The sequence below is a fragment of the Poeciliopsis prolifica genome, unplaced genomic scaffold (genome assembly GCF_027474105.1).
Source record: "Poeciliopsis prolifica strain line A6 unplaced genomic scaffold, Auburn_PproV2 SCAFFOLD001, whole genome shotgun sequence".
Classification (NCBI taxonomy): Eukaryota; Metazoa; Chordata; class Actinopteri; order Cyprinodontiformes; family Poeciliidae; genus Poeciliopsis; species Poeciliopsis prolifica.
This window is the reverse complement of record NW_026562376.1, coordinates 7,807,211-7,829,073: the sequence shown is the minus strand read 5'-3', so window position 1 is coordinate 7,829,073 and position 21,863 is coordinate 7,807,211. Positions and strand designations below refer to the sequence as shown.

Below are 21,863 nucleotides of genomic sequence, written 5' to 3'. Positions count from 1 at the left end.
TCATTGCAGAATTTCAGTGAAACTATACATATTTTTTAATTTTAAAATTAGTTGTTTAGTAATCCATAATGTGAGTTATGTTTTCCCATCCCCTCTTTGGTATCTTCCCTATTAAGAGATTATTCATATTGAACCAGTTTCAGGTGGATGAAACCCACAACTCAACCCTGTTGTGTCAAACCAGCCCACTGGGTCCATCCATAACTCTGGAACTGAGTAAGTGGATTTAAGGTAATTTAGGCCAAAGCAGGAGGCTTTGTTTTAAAATCTGAGACAAGTATTTAAGGACAACTGAACAAAACGAAAAAAGTGAAAAATTGTAAAGCTTCTTCAATTAAATCAAACAGTAAAAATCCAACAATGTATTCACAGGGGAAATTAATCTCAAACAGTTTGCATCAAACAAATATAACCACATTTATTTAGAAAGTATAAAATTTCACACTATAAAGGCCACTTTTCAGGGTAAATCGACAACCTTCGCAGTAAGATTTACACAGACACATCCCTTGTCCCTCTTAGGTGATCTAACACACCATCTAGTTCTGTGGCAAAACAAAATGATAGTTGTTCTACTCCACCACAGCTAGTAGTTGGCAATAATTTACTCGTACAGGAAAATGGCAGGAGAGTGACAATTCCTGATTCCATACATCCCACAGAGGTGCAGGTAATATAAACGCTTCTCTTTTTTTTTTCTTTTTCTTTTTTAGTCAAACCAGCCCACAGGCACAGCTTGACTTTGCAGGCACTGTCTGCCTTCTTCTGGGAGACTCATAAAAAACAACTCTTCAGTTGACATTCTTTACAATGGCACCAGTCAGGCAACAGGGAGAGAAAGAGCGAGAGAGAGCATCCTCTGTTTGTACTGCACAGCCTCGCCATCGGAGGCCGTTTGGCTCACCGCAGATCTGATCGGGGGTCCAGACTCTGAGCAAAGTGGTCACATCCCAACTCACTAACCGTGACGTGGTGCTCGATGAGGTAGAACAGTTGTACCAAAAAGGATTTATCGATGAAGAGTAGAAATGAGTAACAGTCACATCAATAAACCTAAGAGTGGAGTCACTGGGAAGGGAGGCGGGGGGCTAAGAGGGGTCTCTACCATCACATTTCAGCCACATTTTCAGCACAACAATATGTAGACCATGTATGAATATCTGAAAATCCTTCCTACCAGCTAAAACATATCTTCCCTTCCAAGCAAAACAGCAGATTGGTGTAAACCTGTATCAGTGAACCTGGGAGCCAACAGGAAGACTCCAGTGCTGACAATACTTGCTTCGGTTATCAGCGCACTTGTCAAGTAGCCTTTGGACGCTCACACACACACGCAACTCGAGAATGCAAGCTAGAGAAACGAGGATAAGTCAACAGAAAACGGGAAATGAAGGCGGACGCTCGTCATGTCAGAGACAGCAGCGTGTTCGTCGACATCCCCTCCGTGCTGAAGAGGAATCCGCGACGTCCATCTTTTGTTTTTTGAACGCGATCCTGAAGGCTGGAATGAGCGAAGCTGGCTGACTGGCTCTGAGCAGGATGGGGCAAGGCGAGGCTGGGTCGAACACCCCAGCCCCCCTTATGTTTGGACTAGGACCAGCTGCTGCCCATCAAACCCCCAGTCTCCTTGCGTGTGATGATGCTGTCTGTGGATTTAAGGAGCCGCTCCAGGCAGGGCGCGTTGATTTTGCCTGGCGGTGGACCTTGGGGCACAAAGTCTGTCTTAGCGTGGCCGTCTGTGCTGGAGGAAACAGCACTGTCTTGCGTAAGGTCTTTGTCTCTGGGCAACAGCGGGTGCCTGGGACCAGCCTGGGCCTCCTCGGCTGTGGGGGAGCAGATAGGCGACGTGTGGAGCCACTTCAGGTTGTTGGCGGAGTAGGCTTCGGGCGGAGTCAGGTCTGTGACCCTCAGAGCTTTGGTGCTGGTTGGAGGGTCGCCGCGAAAGACGGAGCTCCCGGCTGCAGACGTTGTCATTGGAGATAACTGTAAGGGAACATGGAGACCTTCAGTTCTTCAACTACATAATCAAAGACCATTCAAATTAATACAAATGTCTTTTAATAGTTTATATTATCGTTTGTTTGCTGTATTTTAAAAAAAGGGAGATTAACATTTTAAGTAAAGTTGTTCTACAAATTGTTACTTTATTCCTCTAAAAGTAAGATGTGTAAAAACTCCAATAAAAATAATTTTTTAAAATAAACTATAATTATTGCATGGCTTTAACAGCTGTGCCAATAAATCCGGCAGGTAGTCTAACTGGAAATACAAATCACCTGACACAACTTCTGAAGAAACTTGTTTGATACAAGTTAGCTGGCATCAGTTGCCGAGAATGAGATTTAAGCTTTTTTTTGCAAACAGGTAACATAGGGAAGGTTTCTTCTGTTTCTGCGGATGACACTCAGAAACTGCATGTGAGATGCAGCGGTCGGTAATTATACGATGCTGTAAAAGAGAGCTTTGCCCAAACATGGGAAAAATTAGAATTGGTTTTCAGATCGCATCTTTAAAAATGAAAGAGAAATATGACAGGGAATGTTTCTTTCCTGACATTTGAATGTTAAGGCAGCAAAATATATTATTTTGTATCTGTGTACCAAAAAACAACATATGAGTTATTTTTCTAACTAGGCAAGTATTTCAAGGAATAATGTTCTCAAATCTCATGTGTAATCTAGTTTAACCGTTTTGTTACTTTCAGAAGGTTTTCTATTGTACAACATTTCCTCTGACTGTGGGTTTTGAATCCTGTTTAGGCCAGTTAGCTCTTATGAAACAGGACACAATACAATCTGAGATCAAAGAAAATAACTCTAATTGGTCTCCTGTTGGAAACATGTAAATTATGGACAATTAGAAGATAAAAGATGATCAGATGATTACAGTCTAGTTCAGTCTTATCATTTGTGGGACGGTTTGATATTAATAGCAACACCTTTAGGGAAGGAATGATCGGGAAAGGGGCGAACACATTTATCACTGGGGCATTTTGGTAATAACACTATCTCGGCCAGCCTGTGGTGATAAATGACAGTAGATTTAAATTAATGCAGGACATTTTGCAAAATACATATAAACCTCTGTGGCTTGTGCTACTTTGACCTTGTAAACAGGTCATTACCTATAATTATGTAAATTAAAAAAAAAATCATCCATTTACAAATGAGTCACTCAACTTTCCATAATTACATGCTTCATGGTTTTACTTTTGAAGGTAGGATTAGCACTTTATTGCCTGATGAAAAAGAAAAACAAATTAAAGGACAGGCTCGGCCACACGCTTTAAGGTTCAAACCAGAAGTGTGCAGGATCCACATGTACCAGATCAGTACTGCATTATTGTGACCGTACTGTGACTGTACTATCTATATGCTGGAAGGTGAATCTCTGTTCCAGTTAGAAGATTCTCTTCTTCTTTTTTCAATGTTGTTTCAGTAGTAACTGAAACAACAACGCTGACAGCTTGTGAAGAGAACTTATAATAACATGTCATCTTTACAATGACAAAAAAAGAAACCCTTCAACATAATACCTCCTTATTTTGGGGGGGAGGATTAGATTAACGTCAATGGCTTTTACAAACACTTAAATGCAAAGGAATCTTCCAGGTACATTCAGACCTTTCTAAGCCCGAGAGGGCAACTCCTCCGGTTTTATCTTTGTTCTTGTGTCATTGTTCTAAGTGAACCTGAAACTCAGTACAAAAAAAAAATAGCTTTAAATCCTTCTTTTCTTGTCACAGAGCTGTGATTAAATAACAATGGGTATTTTTGTCTCCCCCATCGCAACGCTGTCACTTTTGGCAGCGGCTCATGTTGTCTTGAGGAGCTCTTACACAACAAGGTTGCTTGTTTTTTTTTTTTAACCTTTACCTTAAGTCTTTTACTGGGCACAAGTCCCTCTGTCTGTGTGGTGGCGAGTTGTTCTTGGAGTTTCACATGAGGGAACCAACTCTTTAGCATCGCCTCCATTTTCAGAATGATATCAACATATTTCTCTCTGGGGAAAAAAGGAAGAGAACGGAAGCAGAAGTGAAGGAGAGAAAACAGAGAAAGAAACACAGTGTTTACTTTTGCTAGCGTGCATGAATCTTGATCTACAAACAATCTTGCCAACTTCTTCGGTGAACTGTTATCTCCCAATCAGACGTACCTAGGAAATATGCAGCCTTGAAGAGTTAGCGTGCACGTGTGTGTGAGTGTGTGCTTGTGCGGGGAATAGTCTTGAGTACATTTCTCACATGTTTGGAGCTCACACGTGGCTTGACGTGTAATAGCTCTGCTTGTGTCTAAATATAAACACCAAAGCCACAACGGTGTCCAACAGCGTCATTGTGGAAATAAACTAGATGATGTCGTGGGAGGAGGAAGGAGGGCAGCGCGCTCAGAAGAGTCCTGACAAAAACAAATGGTAGGCAGGGGATTAACCGCCGTCACACGATCAGAACCTTCTTGTTATATTCATTCTCGAAACATGTAAAATTCATGTGGAAGATTATCCGCTAGCGAAACAAAAAAAAAACTTGAAAAAAAAAAGTCACTTTGATCCTATCTGCTTTTGTGGAGCTGGAGGGGCCACCAGCTGGTAGCACAGAGCAGAAAGCAGGGGTGGACAAACTGAAGGAAAGTGGGAGGGGCTAAGCCCACCTTCTAGGCTGAGCCCTGGCTGTCTGAGGGAGGCGGCCACACCCACTCTTTGTCTCAAATATGAAGGCAGCAGCTGCTGGGAGGTCTCTTCAATTAGTCTGTGCCAGACTCAGCAGCATACCTTGATACACCCAATAGAAACTGTGCTTAAATATCACGGGTGCATTTATTATTAATCCACTTTTGTTTTCAGTGAACAGCCAGAAAAAAATAGGTCGCTTTTAAAACTGAGAGCGCAAAAAAAAAATTATATTTTTATTTTTATCAACAACAAAGCTTCAGTTTCATTAGATGAAAGATGATCATATTACAAGGACTCAGACTTTCTCTTTTCTACAGAGGAGATGGGGGTAATATCATACTCCATTACACTGTATGGTCGATGGAGAGCTAATCAAGCAGACACAAGCGTCCCTCTCCCACCGAGGAGCATGATACATTTTTAACGAGATGGCCGGCTAAAGAGCGACTCAGCCGTCTCTGCAGTAAATTTATCCTGAATGCGTGTGGGGGTAGCAGCGACCTGCTGTGAGCCATGTGTCACAGACATAATGGAGACCACTTAGAAAGCAAACAGTATTTCCATGCAGCCGGATGTGCTTCACTTCAGATCCTCCAACAGATTTAAGCTACAGCGAAAAAACACATTTAGGCAGTGCAGATTTCCAGGCTGCAGTGTGTAAAAAAAAAAAAAGATAAAATGCAGGAGGGTACATACAGTGCTCTGTAAAAGTATTCATACAGCCAAGAGCATTTAAAATTACAACATGCTGAAAGCAACAAAGTCCATTGTGTTACATTGGGGTTTTATTTGATTTGTTGTAAAGTGGTGCAAGACTTATGGGTTTATTCATTTATTTGTAAATCTTTTAAAGAGTATTTCTACAGTTATCACAGTTGCAAATAATTTGGTCTACGTCTCTAACCGCTCTGAACATCTAGAAAGAGAAAAGTTGACAAGTTTCTGTTTCACAAAATACTGCAGCTCAGTTTCAGATGGTTTGGTTGGTTAGCGTCTGTACAAAGCAACTTTGAATTTAGAATTTGAATTTGGATTTAGGTCTGGACTTTTGACTGGGCAATTTGAAAACAATCCATTGTAGCTCTGGCTGTATGTTCAGGGTTGCTGCCCTGCTGTAAGAGGAATCTCTGCCCAAGTCTTAAGTTTTTGAGAGTTTCTAAAAGGTTCTCATCCAGATTGTCATTATTTTTAGCTCCATCCATCTTCCCATCATCTCTGACCAGCTTTTCAGCCCCCAGCTGATGATAGCCATCTCCACAGCATGTTTTAATGTAGGGATGGTGTGTTCAGGGTGTTATGCGGCGCAAGTTTAACACTAGACTCTGTCTTTGATCTCATCTGAGCAGAGGCTAGTGACAAAGTTTAAACAAGCCATTCTTTTAGACATTTTTAAAAGAACGGCTAGCATTTCTTTTAAAAATATCTAACCTTCCCACTCTCCCATCAAAGCCAGATTTGATGGGTGTTGGATAATATCATCCAACACCACATGCCGACTAAGATGTAGATCTCTGTGGGCGTGGGGGTGGGTTATTTTAAGCTAAAGATTTATTGTTTGTAATGATTGGTATCAGAGTAAGGGAGGTTGAATACCACCGGTTAGTTTCAGGGGTTGCTTTTACAATCCCTGAAAATGACCATTTCTCTTCTACTTCACAACTAAGTGTTCTGTTGTGTCGACGCAGAACACAAAATCAAAACACAAAGTAATGTGACAAAATCTGAAGCAGTCAAGAGGTTTCCATACTTTTCAAGGCACTTTAAACAACATTTAGAGGAAAACAAATATAGAGGTATGTAGGTCAAACTCACCCCATGAAGGGGTTCTGCAGAACACCCATGATCCTTTGAATCCTGTCCATAGCCACACTCTCCTGGAAACTGCTGAGCCCTGGAAAAGAACGAAAAGCTGCAGCGTGAAGCACGTCAACAGAAGGCCCCAAGTCTGTCCAGCAGATGGGCTCAGTGAAATGTTTGGACAAGGGAACAGTCTCCCCTGCTTCTGTGAGCAGCAGGCACTGGGTCACATAAGGTTCGGGTCTGACCAAGATCCCAAAATCTAAGCTTGTCTGGACACGGCCATTATCTGCAGTAAAGCACATGTAATGCTGCTAGGACCAAACACAAACAGCAGCTGCTTCTCTGGTAAAGCTATGGTACAATATGTTCCCACTCACTTCTGCCAAGTTTGCAAAGAAGTGTAGAAAGTTTCTTACTGTTGGTAGGCTAAATAATATCACTGAGTGCTTTCTTTATCTGTTGAAATAGCATAGTCCCAAAGCGAGCCTTCACCCGAAATGGTCTGCGTTACATAACACACGGAGATGGGTTCATGAATATTTGTGGTTATTGGATAGTCCAATAACAATACATGTTTCAGGCATCACACTCTCAGATCTCAGGGACACGTTTTTTCCACAAAGGTCTGCGTGTTGTCTGTTCCCTCCATTGTTTTTCTGGGAGAAATGTTGACAGACCCAAATGCTCCTTTTCACCAGCAGTCAGTTAGTTTCCACAAAAACAAACCCTGCTTCAATTTTCTGCTGAGACCATAGAAAACGCAGAGTTTTGAGATTATAGATGTACCAACCACATGGCAGCTTTTTTCCTTTATCAGCACTGATTGGTGATTGGTAGGTCTATACTGAAAAAACACTGAAAAACCACTTGTATTAATTATAAAAGTCATTAAAAGTCAAACTTATTAATGCATCAATAAGTTTTCATCCTCACTGATGCATCCCCTTGGTGACACTTTCAAGTCATTGATAATTGCCTCATTGTACTGTATTCATTTGTCACTGTTCTCAGAATAAAACAATAAAAATAACAGGACCTGTCATAGTCAGCTTAAACCAGGAAAAGCCTGACTGGTGCATCTCCAGTTGCAACATCAGAGGTCGTCTTATTCAAGTTAATTACACAAACATGTTGAGGACAAATGCGCAGGCTGACTTACTTTCTTTGTATCTCCCTGAACGAAGGCCATTCAAGATTGACGACAGCGGATGGATGTAGCATTGTAGCTCCATGCACTGGAAATGATAACAGATTGATTTACAGTCAGGTGATTAAACATGAGCTAAAACCTCTGAAATACAAGTCAAATAACTCACTCACAGTGTTTGCTTTCTTATCAAATGACACAGTTCTCTGAGACCAAAATGACAAACTCTATTTATGCAGTTACAGAGGAGGGACACCCTTACTGGAAACATCAGCAAAAGCAGCAGTGGGGGGTGAGGGGGGTGTTTGTGTGGGGATGGATCTGGGTGATAGAGCATGTCCTCGTTTTGTTGACGCTGTCAACCACCTCCAGTGAGAAACAAATCACAACAGTTGCAGAGGTACTCACCTTGTTGATAAAAACTTGATCTTTCTCCAATGCGTTGGATATTAGCTGCCGTTCCTTGCACTGCTCTCCTGTGGAACAATGAGGTCTTTTCACCGGTTGAGTGTTCTTGCCGTTCGCCTTTTCTCCGCGCTGTGATTTACACAGTCCATTCCCGGATTCTCTGTCCGATCTCGCAGTGCCGCCGGGAGATTCCCTGCTACCAGAGACCCCGCACCAGTTGTCCTCGCTCGGCTCGCTGCTGCTCTCAGACGGAGGAGGCTCTCTCTGGCTGCGCTTGGCGGTGCAGTCCGGCTCTTGCTCGCTCTCAGTTTCTTCTGTGTCGCTGGCCAGCCAGTCGATGGAGTTGTCCGAATCTGTAGCAGACATCCTCAACTGCAGGCTCTAACCAGCACTGACCATCACTGACCTCGAGTGAGACAGAGATTTATGAAACAAACGCATTAAGGACAGCCATGGGTGGAGATGAAACACATGACCAAAATATCAACAAATCAAGGCTGGAGTCTAAATAACTACTGAGGCGTCCTTGTCTGAGAACCGAGGATTTGGTGGAATAATAACAGTAATAAACGGTCTTCTAAAAACACAGCATCTCCAAGTAAGTAGACATGAGTAAGGACAAAGCGGCGCCAGAGCAGACGGTGGCAGTGAGACCACAATGACCTGTTTGTTTTGCAGATGCAACACCTGAGCTGGTAAACACAGACCAAGCACCATCAAACACGAAAACACCCCTCCAGGCCTCAGATCTACACGTGTCCAAACTCTTGTCACTGTAAACCCTGACAGAAGTAAGTTTTCACACATGCCAGGCTGTGCACAGATTAGTCATGGGCCAGGTACCAGTTTTGTCAAATTGTTCCTACGGCTGAAAATCTTATTTTTATGTACTCCCTGAGAAAGCGAGACTGATCTGTTGCATAGATGATCAAGCTATTTACCCACATTTCCCACCAGTTAGCTGAGAAAAGGCTTAAGGGCTAACACTTTTCCCTCTCTGTTTGGTAATACTTCAGGTCTCAAAAACGCATAAGGTCATTGTGTTAAAAACGAAGAAGCATCCCTCAATCTCTCTTATAGAGATAAAACTGTTTTAAAAAGTTGGCAGTCTGTAAAGCAGCAGACTGCCTACTGGTCACAAGACAGACAGCCCAACTAATGACCTGCTAACATTAGCATGTCACATCCGTGTGTCTCTAGACAGAGGCAAGCAGTATAAAGGCAAAACATTCAGAGCAATAAACATACTCATTTCTGCTATCCTAAAATTAAAAATATACTGCTGGCTTTAAATTTCCTTTAAATAAGATTGATTATATAACATCATCACTTTTTGTTTAATTATCCTCATAATTTTATGATATTGTGTAAAATCTGATTATGGCCCCCAACCGTTGCTACATTCATCCATGGACATTGTTAGCTTCCTTCAAAAAGTGGGACCAGGGCCGGGACTGGAGGGTTGACGTCTTGAAGAAGCAATAAAAGACGTAGTGAAACATCAGCTCTATGCTGGTTCGCTATTGAAAAATGTGTCGTGGACAAAAAAACTCAAAACGCCTAATTGCTCGCAGGGGCTTCAGTGCCTTTCCTTGGCGATAAAAGGAAGTGAGAACAGCGCAGGGTTATCTTTAGTGGTTGGATTGTTAACGCCTGGCATGTCTCGGGTTTCCTGTGAAATTTGAGGGTTAGAAGGAGCAAAGGCTCACTCGTTCTTTGTTTTAGGATTCTGGTCTGATAGTCATAGAGCGAGGGTGGAGCAGAGGGGGTTCACCCATTCACACAACCCGAAACAGGCCAAGAAGAAATGCTGCATGCATCTGTTTTACGGATTGAAATAGGAGCATCAAAGATCACAGGAACCAGACTATTTATAAAATTATAATAGCAAGCAATTGACATATAGTAACCCATAAGGCAGTTCAAACAGATTAGTATGCATCTTTTATCTAATCTTTTTACAGTCCGTTATAAAAATCCTCTGTTTTATAACATGGGATGACTAAGAGATCCCATACTCCCTGTGATATGAAGTCTCATCAGGCAATTACACTTTACTTTCATAAAACAAATGACTTGAGCATTTGATACACCTAAAAAAAAAAAAGAAAAAAAAACCTAGCATCAAGCTGGACTTGCTTAACCTTGATTTACTTGATTTACTTATGTAATGAAACAACATGCAGGGCTTTTAACGAAGATCGATTAACCCAGGGCCTTTGAAAACACTTCAACACAACCCAGGCCTGTAATTCCTTTATTTTGATTAAGAAACGATATAATGTGTACGGTAATTTGTCAAAGATGCAGACGGCCATTTAGGTGCACACCTGGGCAGGTAGGGGCCCCTACATGTGCAGACAGTGCTCATCAGTTACAGTCGCATTATGTAAGAATATCACCCGAGAGGAGATAAAACATTGTAATCATTGACCATAAGGGGAGAAAAATCAGATAAAGTGAATGATCAGGGCTGTCCGCCTGTCAGAGCAGGAGACACAATAGACTTCCTCATCGATCATAGTAAATTTGGCAGCTCCCAGTTAAATTACATAAAGGCATAATCAGAAAAGAACATTAGAAACCTATTAACAAAAATCCACTTTCAGCTCGAATAAGTGGATCTCTTTTTTTTTTCTTGTGATTATATCAGTTAAATTCCTCCAGACGGTCGTTTTAAAATAGGAAACAGGAGCGATCCGCCGGCTCACATGGAGATAGTCTGACCGCTGAGGCGTGAGATGTGTTGGTCTCCCTACCTTCCTTTCCCGGGATGCGGCGGCCGGTCGTGTCCTCTCCTCCTTTGTTCAGCTGTGAATCCCGTCGGCAGGAGCGTCGGGCGGAGAGGAGCAGCTGATGTGAGGGACGTGTGCGGCGTGTGAGCGGTGAGGCAGCAGCCACAGCCAGTGATCAACCCCGTGTTGCTTCTGCCGAAGCAACGTGTCTGAGAGGGCGGGACCGGCGCGCCGCGGCTCTCCCATTCGCTGCTGCGCCTGGCCCCTGCCGACGAATCGCCTCGTCCATTCGGTGCAGCCGCGGAGCAATAGGCGAGGCCAGTTTACATATGCAAATTGCATGGAAATGACACAAACACGTGGACACGCGGATCGGTTTCCATTTCAGCAGCTGTGCGAAAAGTCAAGCCGGGGCTGGGCTCTGGTCACTACACGCTTCACAGGCATTCGGCGTCATGATCGTCTGGATGATGATGATGATGATGAGGATGATGATGATGATGATGATGCATGGCTCGAAGCATGTCGGTAAGTTGAGGGGACATGGCTATGAAAAGCCCGCGGTTTCAGGAAGCAGCTGGACTGAGCAAATCTTTTCCCCACATCTTCAAAATTTGTTCTCATGGTGTGAAAATAAATAAATAAACTAATTTGAGTAGCTTTTTAAACTCAACTCGACATGTGCCAATCCATTACTCTCTGTAAGGGCAGCACAAAGTCGCACACCGCAACCATGCACTTCCCAAAACTATGCCTAAGGGCGAGTTAGTTAACCTAAGAGTTATATTTCTGGGCAGTGGGTGGAAGCCAGAGTACCCAGAGAGAACCCACCCACACACACACACACACACACACACACCCCCCACCCACACACACACGCACACACACACACACACACACAAGAAGAAACAACCTCCATGCAGAGGGACCAGGATTCAAACACAGGCCCATCCTTGCTGCAATGTTCTCTTCCAAATTAAAAAGTAATAATAGCAAGGTCCCTTAAAGTGGGAAAGTTAGTTGCGCCTCACCAACCTAAACTTTCAAATCCCAGTTGGAAATCTTGCTTCTACTTAGCCGCTGGAAATTCAGCTGGATTTACCGAGTCGAAACAGAAACATGGTTAAGTTGGTTTTGAAGTTATTCCCTGATGTATTATCAGATTTTATAGAATAATTAAAAAAAGTATGCTTAACTATCATTCCTTGTTTACTTTCACAAGCATGACAATTTTGTTAGATTTCTGTACATCGAAAGCCCTGTGAGTGTCATTTCATTTGCTGTTGTAAGTCATTTAAACCGGTTAATGTAATAGTTTAAGGTGTTTTCTGGTGGCATCTGCTGAACTCTGAACAAAAGTCTGTTGAAATCCTGAGTTATAAGTCATCATACCAGAAAACTCTTTTATTGTAACAACACTGGTACGATCTGAGTTTCATTAGGTGGATGATAAAGTGAAATTAAAACCTTTTTAACTCAGATCTCTGACGATATTTTAGAGCACAAAGTTAATACCTAAATCTAACAAGTCATTGTTTTGATACACAGGCACTTTTAAAATTGTTTAAGGCATATTTGTGATATTCATGACTCATGGGACCTGTTTGGCTGAGAGGGTGGGATAAGGAGGAGCGATCTCCGTTGGAAGCCAGTCAAGTGTCGATGCCAGTGAGTCACGAACCCTCTCACTGCAAACGGGATCACGTTTGCTTTGAGAACACCCACTCCAGCAGCAAAAGAACCAGCCTCCTTTTTTCCTGTCCTTCTCGATTGACAGTGAAGATGAGTGGGATTTAAAACGACGTCGCCCTTTTCACTCCACCTCCAGTGTAATGAGTGCGATGTAAAAAAAGCTCTGTTAGATGATTAGCAAGCCAAGGACGCCGCTGCCCAGATGGTTGCAACAACCGGCTGCAGAATTGCCTGACTTAAAATGCGTAGAATGACCTCTTGCTTGTCTTCAGTGCTTTGCACAAGCAGATTGTGCCACAGTAGTTAAATTCAGAGAGTCATTTGTGGCCAAGTGATCACAGGGGAGCCTAGCCTTTGTGAATACTTCAAGTTTTATGAGCTTCTGTCACAATGAGGAACACCCAGCAGCCCTGGAACCAGACAGAGAGGTTGCTCTGCACTGCTGTGCCTTCAATCACATCCTGCTGTGAAGAATACACTCCACACACACACGCCCACGTGCGCACATACACACCAGAGTACACATAAAGCAGGTCGGGATGACACAGCTGCCAGATTCTGATTGCCCTGCAATCTTTTAAAGACCCTATAAAAAAAAAAATAAATAAAAAAGGTCTCCAGTCGTGCTCCCCAGACTCAGATCCTCCACTGACCCCAGACTTTGTGACGACAGAGAGCTTCCTGCAGTTTTCCCAGCTCACTGTTATTTCCCTTTGTTGTCTTCAAGCCATCCATGTCACAGTGGAGTATATCACATTCCCTTCAAAGCACAGGAACTGTGTGTTTAAGGATCAAAGAGGTATTCTAAATTATACACATGGCATTAAACATACAGTAATCCAGATACTTAATCTTTCATGCTTGAAAGTGTTTTTTATGCATTAACCGCATATTGTCCTGAATGCTTAAGCAAATCGTCTGTGTGATCTCCTTGAATCTTTAAGCATTAACATTAATCCAGCTCCATTCAGCCGTCTGACAATTTCACCAATTTGTCATCTCCATAAGAAACAACAGCAAATAATTTGCAGTCTCCTTGCTAAGGAGGCAGCTCTTTTGTCCGCGCGTTTTCTTCTCCTATCAGGATCCGAGATGAGTCACGCGACATGAGCAGTGTGTACCCCGCAGAGACAGGATGTCTCCTGCTCTCATTCATGGAAAAAAAGAAAAATTGAAATCTCAATCAGACTCACACCCACTTTATTACAGGTCAGGCTCTGCACATCTGTCCTCATCTAAACTTTTCCTTAGAAGAAAAAAGAAAAAGCAGCACGTGTCATTGAAGAACTCACAGTGCCACACTTTACAACATATGGACAGAGAAACAACTTTTAAAAGGCCTTTTTTTATTCCATTAGGTTGGGGGCAATTCACACTAGCCTTCTGATTTTTGTCTCCAAAGTTTGCTGTTCATGACATTCTCCCAGACATAGACCTTTGTGTGATGACCTCAGTCAACCTCTGTTTTTCCTCCATGTCATGTGAAGAGTGCTTTTAGGATTAAGTGCAAAAGGATGCAGGGGAGTGTTTGGGTGCAGCTTGAAGTGGAGCATGTTTATGTGTGTCTTATCTTATGAGCAGCTGTCCTCTGCTGTGAGACGTGCATATGACTTGGCTTCGGGCCATCTGCTCCTCCGCTTACGGACTCGAAATACTTTTTGGTTAAAATGTATTTGGTCAAGATGTGACCAGGTTTGCTGTTTCTGTCGACTGCATGACCCAGGGGCACATTTGTGAGCAATTTCCGTTTGGATCCGTTTCTTGGCTGACTAAAATTATTGGTTCAAATTATTCTGTCCTGGCAGCAATTCATATCCAGGCAATAACAGGATTACACAATTTTGTTTGGCAAGTTTCTTTTCTGACCAGCTGCTTCAAGGCACCTTTAATTGTTTGACTAACTAAAACCTATGAAGGGCATTAATCTGTGGGTGAAATAAAGTGTTGACACTTGCATGCAAAATAATCCTTTCAACTTAGTCACATTTGAATATATTTAAATTAAATTGTTATGAACCAACAAAAAGTGGTACATTATTGTACAATGAAAGTAAAATTCTCCCTTTGTCATGATGTTTCACAAATTAAAAAATCTAAATGTTTTTTTAGTCTTCATTTCTCTGATGCCCCGAAGTAGAAACCAATGCAAGAAACTGCTATAAGAAGTCACCTCATTAGTGAATCGGAGTCGATCTGGGTGTATCTTGATCTCACCACATCTGTTCTATCAAGACCTCGAAGATTTGTTAGAGCATGTTTAACACACTGGCCCACTGTGAAACATGGTAGTGGCAGCACCATGCTGTGGGAATGTGTTCCCTCTGGAGGGATAGTCAAAACATCAGAGCTGATGTGATTGAACCTATATGAAATTAAATGCAAGGAAATCCTAACAGAAAGTTTGTTAGAGACTGCAAAAGGCATGAGACTGATTTAGAGATTCACCCTTAAAGATGCAGCCACAGCTAATATGGAATGGCTTAGAGAAAATCATTATATTTTGGAATGGCCCAGTCCAGATCTAAATCCAATTAACAAATTTGTAGCAGGGCTTAAAAGAAATTATTTTACCCGAAGCCGTCAAATAAATCAGATTGAGTCTGAACTGCGTTGCAAAGAAGAAGAGGCAAAAATATTTTAATTAATAATGAATCATTTACAAGAATACAGCTTTATTCTTACATTTATGTAGTGCTTCATGTTTGTCCTAAGCAAAAAATCTTGGTAAAATACATTGAAATCTGCAGCTGCAAAATGTAAAACATTCCAGGGATTCAACTATCTTCACAAGCCACTCTTCATATTTAAAATGTTTAAATCATTCACTGCAGTTGTTTTTGTTTTCTTAATCATATCCTCAGATGTTGCTCATGAAAAATACCTGACATAGCTCTGGACCGGCTCATGCTTCAGGCGAAGCTTCACATCTGGAATCCCTTATACTTTTTAAGCCTGGCTTCCCCCATCTCACCAGCTTACTCCTCCTGATTTGTCATCCCGATGAAGTAAATGCTAGCTCTGCAACTTAACCCCACCTACACAGATATGTGACCACATGTAGTGTAGGCACAGTGCCGCAGCAATGTGTATATGTGCCCCCAGTCAATTGCACTTGGATTTAGCATTAATATTCAAACTTTTGCAGTCAGAGGAGAAGCATTACTGGGGGTTTGTGCCTCCAGCGTCCTGCTGTGCGTCCTCCCTCTCCTTTGTCCCTTCCTGGTCCGGCTTCACTCAGTCACATGTTCTTCATCCAGAGAGAAAAGCTTCCAGACCATTTTTTTTTTCCAGACTCTTCACATGCAAGCTGTGGAGAATATCTGGCAGCTAATCACTGTCAAGTCTCCGAGTCTGCGAGTGTGTGTTTGCGTTCATATTCTTTCTAATATCTGAATGGCAGCCAGAGCAGCTCAAGCGACAGTGGGATATCTGTCTGCAGGGCTGAATCTTACATGTGACCGGGATATATTTTAACTAGATTATGTAAGCGCTCCAGCCTGCGCTCTCCATGCACAGATGAGGAGGACTACGCATGATGCAGAGGGCTGGGAGCTTACCACAAGCATTGCCTTCGCAGCACATTGAATAATTCCTGCACTCGGCTGGAATTTGAGCCAGCACACACACACACAGGAACACGCACACACATGCAGGCACACAGAGTTCACAGGAACTGGCTTCTTAAAAGTTGTCTTCCACTTCAAAAAGACATTTAATGACAGTCTAAGATGAGCCAGAGCTACCACAGCTTATCTTTCCCATCAGCTAATGTGCTCCTATTGATTCCAGATGATGTAACGCTTTGAGTTAGCAGCTCCACTGCAATATAATCTTAATGTGAAGGTTAGAGGGGCTACATAACAGGATTTATGAAAGGTGGAAAAACGGCACTGACAGCTCTTTTTATGGCTGTTAGGAGGAGATTCATCTCCCAGCATGTGGCTGGAAATAAGCAGGTAATTGTGAAGTTATCGCGTGACACGGGACATTTCGACAGGTCGACCGGCCTTCATGTGAGGTTCCCCACCGAGAGCTGATGAGATGGTTGACGACAGGATAGCAGCCAAATTTGTGTCCAATGAAGAGCAGCCCACGCTCCCTCTGCTACCACTTTTTATGGGTTCGTCACGTGGGCGGTTCAGTGTGAGATTCTATCTAAAAGTGATGTAATAGAGCCTGATAATTTCTCCGTAGGCAAACGTCCAGCCACTTTGGAGAGGAACTGTGGACCACGGCTCTTTTATGCTGTCCTGTAGCAACAAGTTCACTCCGGGCCTTTACTTACATCAGTTGCAGTGTGCACAGCCCAGCTGAGACACAAGATTTCTTACAGGGTAAAGAAAAAAAAAAAGATAAATTATTTACACACTTTATCCATCTCACATATAGGCTGTGCAATTCAACTGAAAAGAAAATAAACTTGTTAATAGTGATAAAAACCAAAATGAAAAAGTTGTAAAAACGTGGTTAATGTTTTCATGCTAACACATCAACTAACAAATGCGATGAAGTTTGATTCCAGCATTCAGTTTTATATTTCTGTTAAATATTTGATCATTCTGTATTGTAATAGTTTTTATACATAACATTTTTCTGCATTTTGACATATACATTCCCAAACTGGAATTTTCTCTGTTGTTTTGTTGTTTTAGATGTGAACTTTTTTTTTTTTTTTTTTTTTTTTACTTTTTGCAGAGCAACACAAATACACTGAACCACATAAAATGTGATCAAATAAAACAGCTGAGCATGGTTGCTTGCCATCAGTTATTAGCACTCATGGCTCTGGCATGTGCTCTGGGCTCTGGCTTTCTCCCACAATACAAAATCATGCATAATAACTTAATTGGTCTCTCTAAATTGTCCTGAAGTATGGGTGTGTGCGTGTGTGTAGTTGTTTGTCCTGTATGTCTTGATATTAGGTCATGATGGAGTGTGTCTCACCCACCCATCTCTTAAGGTGATCATACACACCTACTTTGTCATGTAGAGACAGACTGGTGTAGACGGTGCATGGAAGGTTTATTAATATATGAATAAATACATTTCTAAGGAGAATTTTTTTTATCAATAATAAGATTATTTCTCAAGATATTCCTTAAAAACCAGAAATGAAGCATTTTTTTTGACTGATGTGAAAGGTTGAACAGGTTTTTCCTCTATTCAGCACCTTCATGTTCACGCAACTACTACGACAAAATAACTATAAAACAGATTTAAAACATTGAGCACAGTGTCCACAAATCTCATGCTTAGTCAGGTTCTTGTTGCTAATATTACCCAATAACCAGTTAGCTTCACTGATAATCAATTGATTTATGTTTTTATCTTCTTGTGCAAACTCCCTGTGCTCATGACGGAAAAAGAGGTAACTTTTCTTGTCCAGTGAGTGTTCAGGCAGTCTGTTTGTATTGTCTGAAGAAAGAACATCCTTGCTTATTTCACTTTAAGAGTTAATCTTCAGTTTAAGTCTGATATCTCTTGGATTCCAAAGTCTACCTGGAGTTGCTTCCCAGAGGTAGTTGTATTTTTCCAGGCAAACCTTGGTAAACGAAAGCATTTTAGGGAACTGGAAGCTTTAAACAACATCTTGACATGCTGAAGTAGTTCCCACCAAAAGTGAACTATTTCCAAGAAATGTATCTTTTTAGCAAAACAAATTCACCCAAAAGGTTTTGGAAGAGTTTAGCAAGGACATGTAGAACTTGTGAGGCTTTTTTAGCACTGTTGTTTCTATTTTATCTTTTCATTAATTTGATAAAACATCCAGTTTCTATTATGTAGGATTTTTCTAATATTTTCTTTTGTTGTCATTTACTTTTTACTGCAGCATCGAATACGTATTGGCTCCTGACTGATCCTTTCGTTTTATTAAATCATTTTGATTCTCTGTAACCTCTCTCCATTAGATTTAACTTCATTTCTGTTCATTTCTATGAATCACTGGAATCCAGAACGTTTGGTTAGTAACCAAGAGGATTGAATGTTAAAACTGAATTATAATGTAGTTTAATGTGATATTAGTTCGTTTTCACACATATGCGAACAAATTGATGCATATTTTTACATTTTACTGTATTTTCCCTTAAGATGCTATTGTTCTTTAGTTTATTTTCCTCATTTCAATCTCTTAAAAAATCCAGAAACCTGGCTTCTTAAAAAGCATGGTGGCACATTTAAGATCAACAATACCAAGTTCTCTCTACATTTTATACGATATTATAAAATTTGTTAGGATCCATCTGTTTTTATTTATGTTCAGTTTCCTTCAAGACAAACTCTACAATCTGACCAGTGAAAACTAAAGTGTTTTCTTATACAGCTCACTGCAGCACAGTTCAGCCCTGTGGACGGCATAATTTCAGGTTTCTAGAAACCGCAGGATACATATTATCTAAATGTTTTTCATTCTAAAAAAAAAACGTTGTCCGTCGCACCTCAGAGTTCTATTTTTGCAAATAAAAAAACAAAAGTATCTGAAAGAGTGTCAGAAACTCTATGTATTGATTTTAATACTGCAGATGTTTACCAGAGAATAAGCATGTTGTTCATCAATACATACCTTGTTTTTGATTGTAGCTATTATTTGGTGTTATAGAGAAGCTTTTTTATCATGTTTAATCAAAAGCAAAGCGTTAACCTGTTGGTATGTTTCAGAAACTTACGATGTTCTCTCCATCTCATTCTAATCAGTTGTGATGTCTTAAGCCTTGGATGAGCAAGAATGGGAGATTAATTGGAAACAGTAGGGAACATAGCAACATAATGTAGAATACAGATAAAGGAGAGGCTGTACCTCAACCGAAAGTTCAAAATTAAACAGTTGTTGAACAGTAGGGCAAAACATTTATTTCTCAATGTGCTGTCCTTGAAGAAAGTCTGTGGTCTTGCTCACACTGAGAGAACTTTTGCAAGACAAACTTTTCCTGTTTCATTTGCACCTTTAATCCTAATGCAAATAGTTTTTCTGAGGAAAAGAGATGTGACTTTCAAAATGTTTGAATGCGCCGAAAACACTTTACTAGACTAAAATATTAAATACATGTCCAATAGTAAGTGCATTTTCACTTTGTAACGTAATCCAGCAAATCACAACTTGTCACTTAAGCCAATTCCTCATCATTAGCAAACATGTGGCGATAGTGGAGTGTATGAAGTCAGTTTAATCATCAAAAACAACCAGCAGAACCAGGTTCCGTATGACTGACTGCCTGTTCTGTCCTTGGACTCCAGATTCCTGTCAAAAAGTAGATTTGTTTTGATGCTGCTTGACTGTAATGGAGATATACTTAAACAAAGTGAAGCGCTGACCATTGCAATTTATTTCACAAAGCTTATTAAGTGCAAACAGTTTAGCAAGTTCTGCAAAAAGCATGACTGATGAATATTTGGCTAATTAATTGCTGTGCAGAAATTAAACAGCTACTTTAGATTTTAAGAAGTCAATAGAAGTAAATGAAAAAGCCGAGTTAAATAAGACGCAGCACTGGGGTCACTTTGAAGAAAACACATTGTTTATTTTACAATTGAAAAACTAAAAGAATAGATCAAATTAAAAATAGTATGCCAACAATTTCAATGCTGAAAATCACATTTCATCATCTGATATTAAACCGAACCAACACTCAGGTGAAGAAATGCCCCAGCAACACCGTGTGAGAGAGCTCATAACCTAATATGTTAGAACAGGACAACAGGAAATTCTTTCTCTTTAGGATATGAACATCCTGTGGTTGTACGCTCTTAGTCAGCATGTTTGGTATGCGTTGGGATAGTCTGTGTGCAGTTTCAGTGTTGCACCTTTTCTTCAAGATATCATCTTCACTTCTTTCGCAATATTTTGACTTTAGTGTGAAATGGTAAAACAAGAAAAATTTAACGAGGTCCTCCATCTTCTTCTTTCCTGTAGCGAACCTTATGCTTCTCCGCAGTTACAAGTTGTTTATTATATATGGCAGCTGCACTGGTTCGATAAGACCTGTGTGTCTGTTTAGCAACAGTGCACATATTTTACACTACCTGTCATTATGAAATTCATGACTGTGTACACAAACTAAATTCATGAGTGGGCTGACTTATCAAATAGCAAATGGATCATCTGCCATTCACAGGTTGTTTTTTTTTTCAACCTGCAGAAGATGTTATGTTTGAGCACTTTAAAAGCTGAAGCAGAATTACACTGCCTTAAAACAGGTGGCAGAATGTCATCATCCATTCTTCACTGCCTTTAATGGTCACCTTTGCAGCAGACAAGCATTAGTCGCCCATTTAGTGTTACTTTACAGTGCGGTCATGGAGTCTGACCTCAGAAATTTCCAAACAGAACAAATCTTTAATAACAGGGTTGTTTGTGGCCAACACGTGTCCTTGGCCCTGCCCCAGCTGTGAGGTTTCAGCTTACTTCTCCATAGGAAAAGTAAAACATCAACGTGGGCTATCTCTATTTCTTCTTTTATATTATATATATATATATATATATATATATATATATATATATATATATATATATATATATATATATATATATATATATATATATATATATATATATATATATATATATATATAATTTGAGCTTTATTGCAGCTGAACTTTTGCGTAATATTCTAAGGGCCATGTTTGGATTCCAGCTCTTTTGCTTGAATGTCATTTCAACCTTTAAAGTGAAAAAAAAAGCACCTGGCTTCCTACCAATACCGTTTTTTTTCCCTGTAAGGGGAGGAGAATCAGTGTGAGTCAGACGGTTTGGGGGAGCAGACATCTTTTGTCCTCCATCACCTGCTTCGACTCAGAAACAGCAGGATGGCACATTAGGAGACATGGGGGTGAACCTCCTAAGTAGCTTTAGGGTGCCTGCTGGACTTGCCTGAGTAGATATAATCCTGCGAGTAATGGCTGTCAGATGTTGATGCACATTTACAGTTGAGTTGGTCTCTATTAGCAGCATGTGTACTGAGGAGATAAAAATCATTCAAAACAAGCTGATATGAGGGAAAATATGTATTGCATCATGAACACTCTTTGGAAGAATAAGGTTTGTGGCAGAGGGGAGTGATTAAAGGAAAACCTGAAAGAGGGTGGAGTTAGATATCAGGTGTTAAAGTGTTGTTGCTACAAAACGTACATGTGGAAGGAGCATGAGGGACTGAGGGGTCTGACTTATTGCTGCTGCTGCTGCTGCTCTGTCCAGAGATTTCCCTGCTGCAGCTCTGAGCTTATTCTGGCATACACGTGACACTCTCCCACTCCCCTCTGCCGGATCTCTCTCTCTCTCTTTTTGGCTCACACATACCTCCCATCACTGCATACAGTACACTAATCCTGGTTCTGCCCCCTCACTGCCCTGTCTCACATTTTACACCCCCCCATTTCTAATTCCTTCAGACATTTGACAGTAAGCTTTTATTTTT

General features: G+C 41.0%; 1 protein-coding gene across 2 annotated transcripts; it reads right to left on the bottom strand.

The window, feature by feature from the left end:
• Window positions 1-312: 312 nt before the first annotated feature.
• On the bottom strand, window positions 313-10,955 carry LOC129365345 (circadian-associated transcriptional repressor). 2 transcript variants are annotated; one of them, XM_055038512.1, is made up of 6 exons: window positions 10,786-10,955; window positions 8,027-8,432; window positions 7,631-7,706; window positions 6,484-6,562; window positions 3,876-4,002; window positions 313-1,983 (listed from the first exon to the last, which is right to left on the bottom strand). In XM_055038512.1, the coding sequence occupies exons 2-6, from the start codon at window positions 8,390-8,392 to the stop codon at window positions 1,591-1,593; spliced, it is 1,041 nt and encodes a 346-aa protein (XP_054894487.1). In that variant the 5' UTR covers window positions 8,393-8,432; window positions 10,786-10,955; the 3' UTR covers window positions 313-1,590. The 2 variants fall into 2 exon arrangements, with proteins under 2 accessions (XP_054894487.1, XP_054894493.1); XM_055038518.1 differs by having other exon boundaries at window positions 8,027-8,427.
• Between the last annotated feature and the right edge of the window lie 10,908 nt (window positions 10,956-21,863).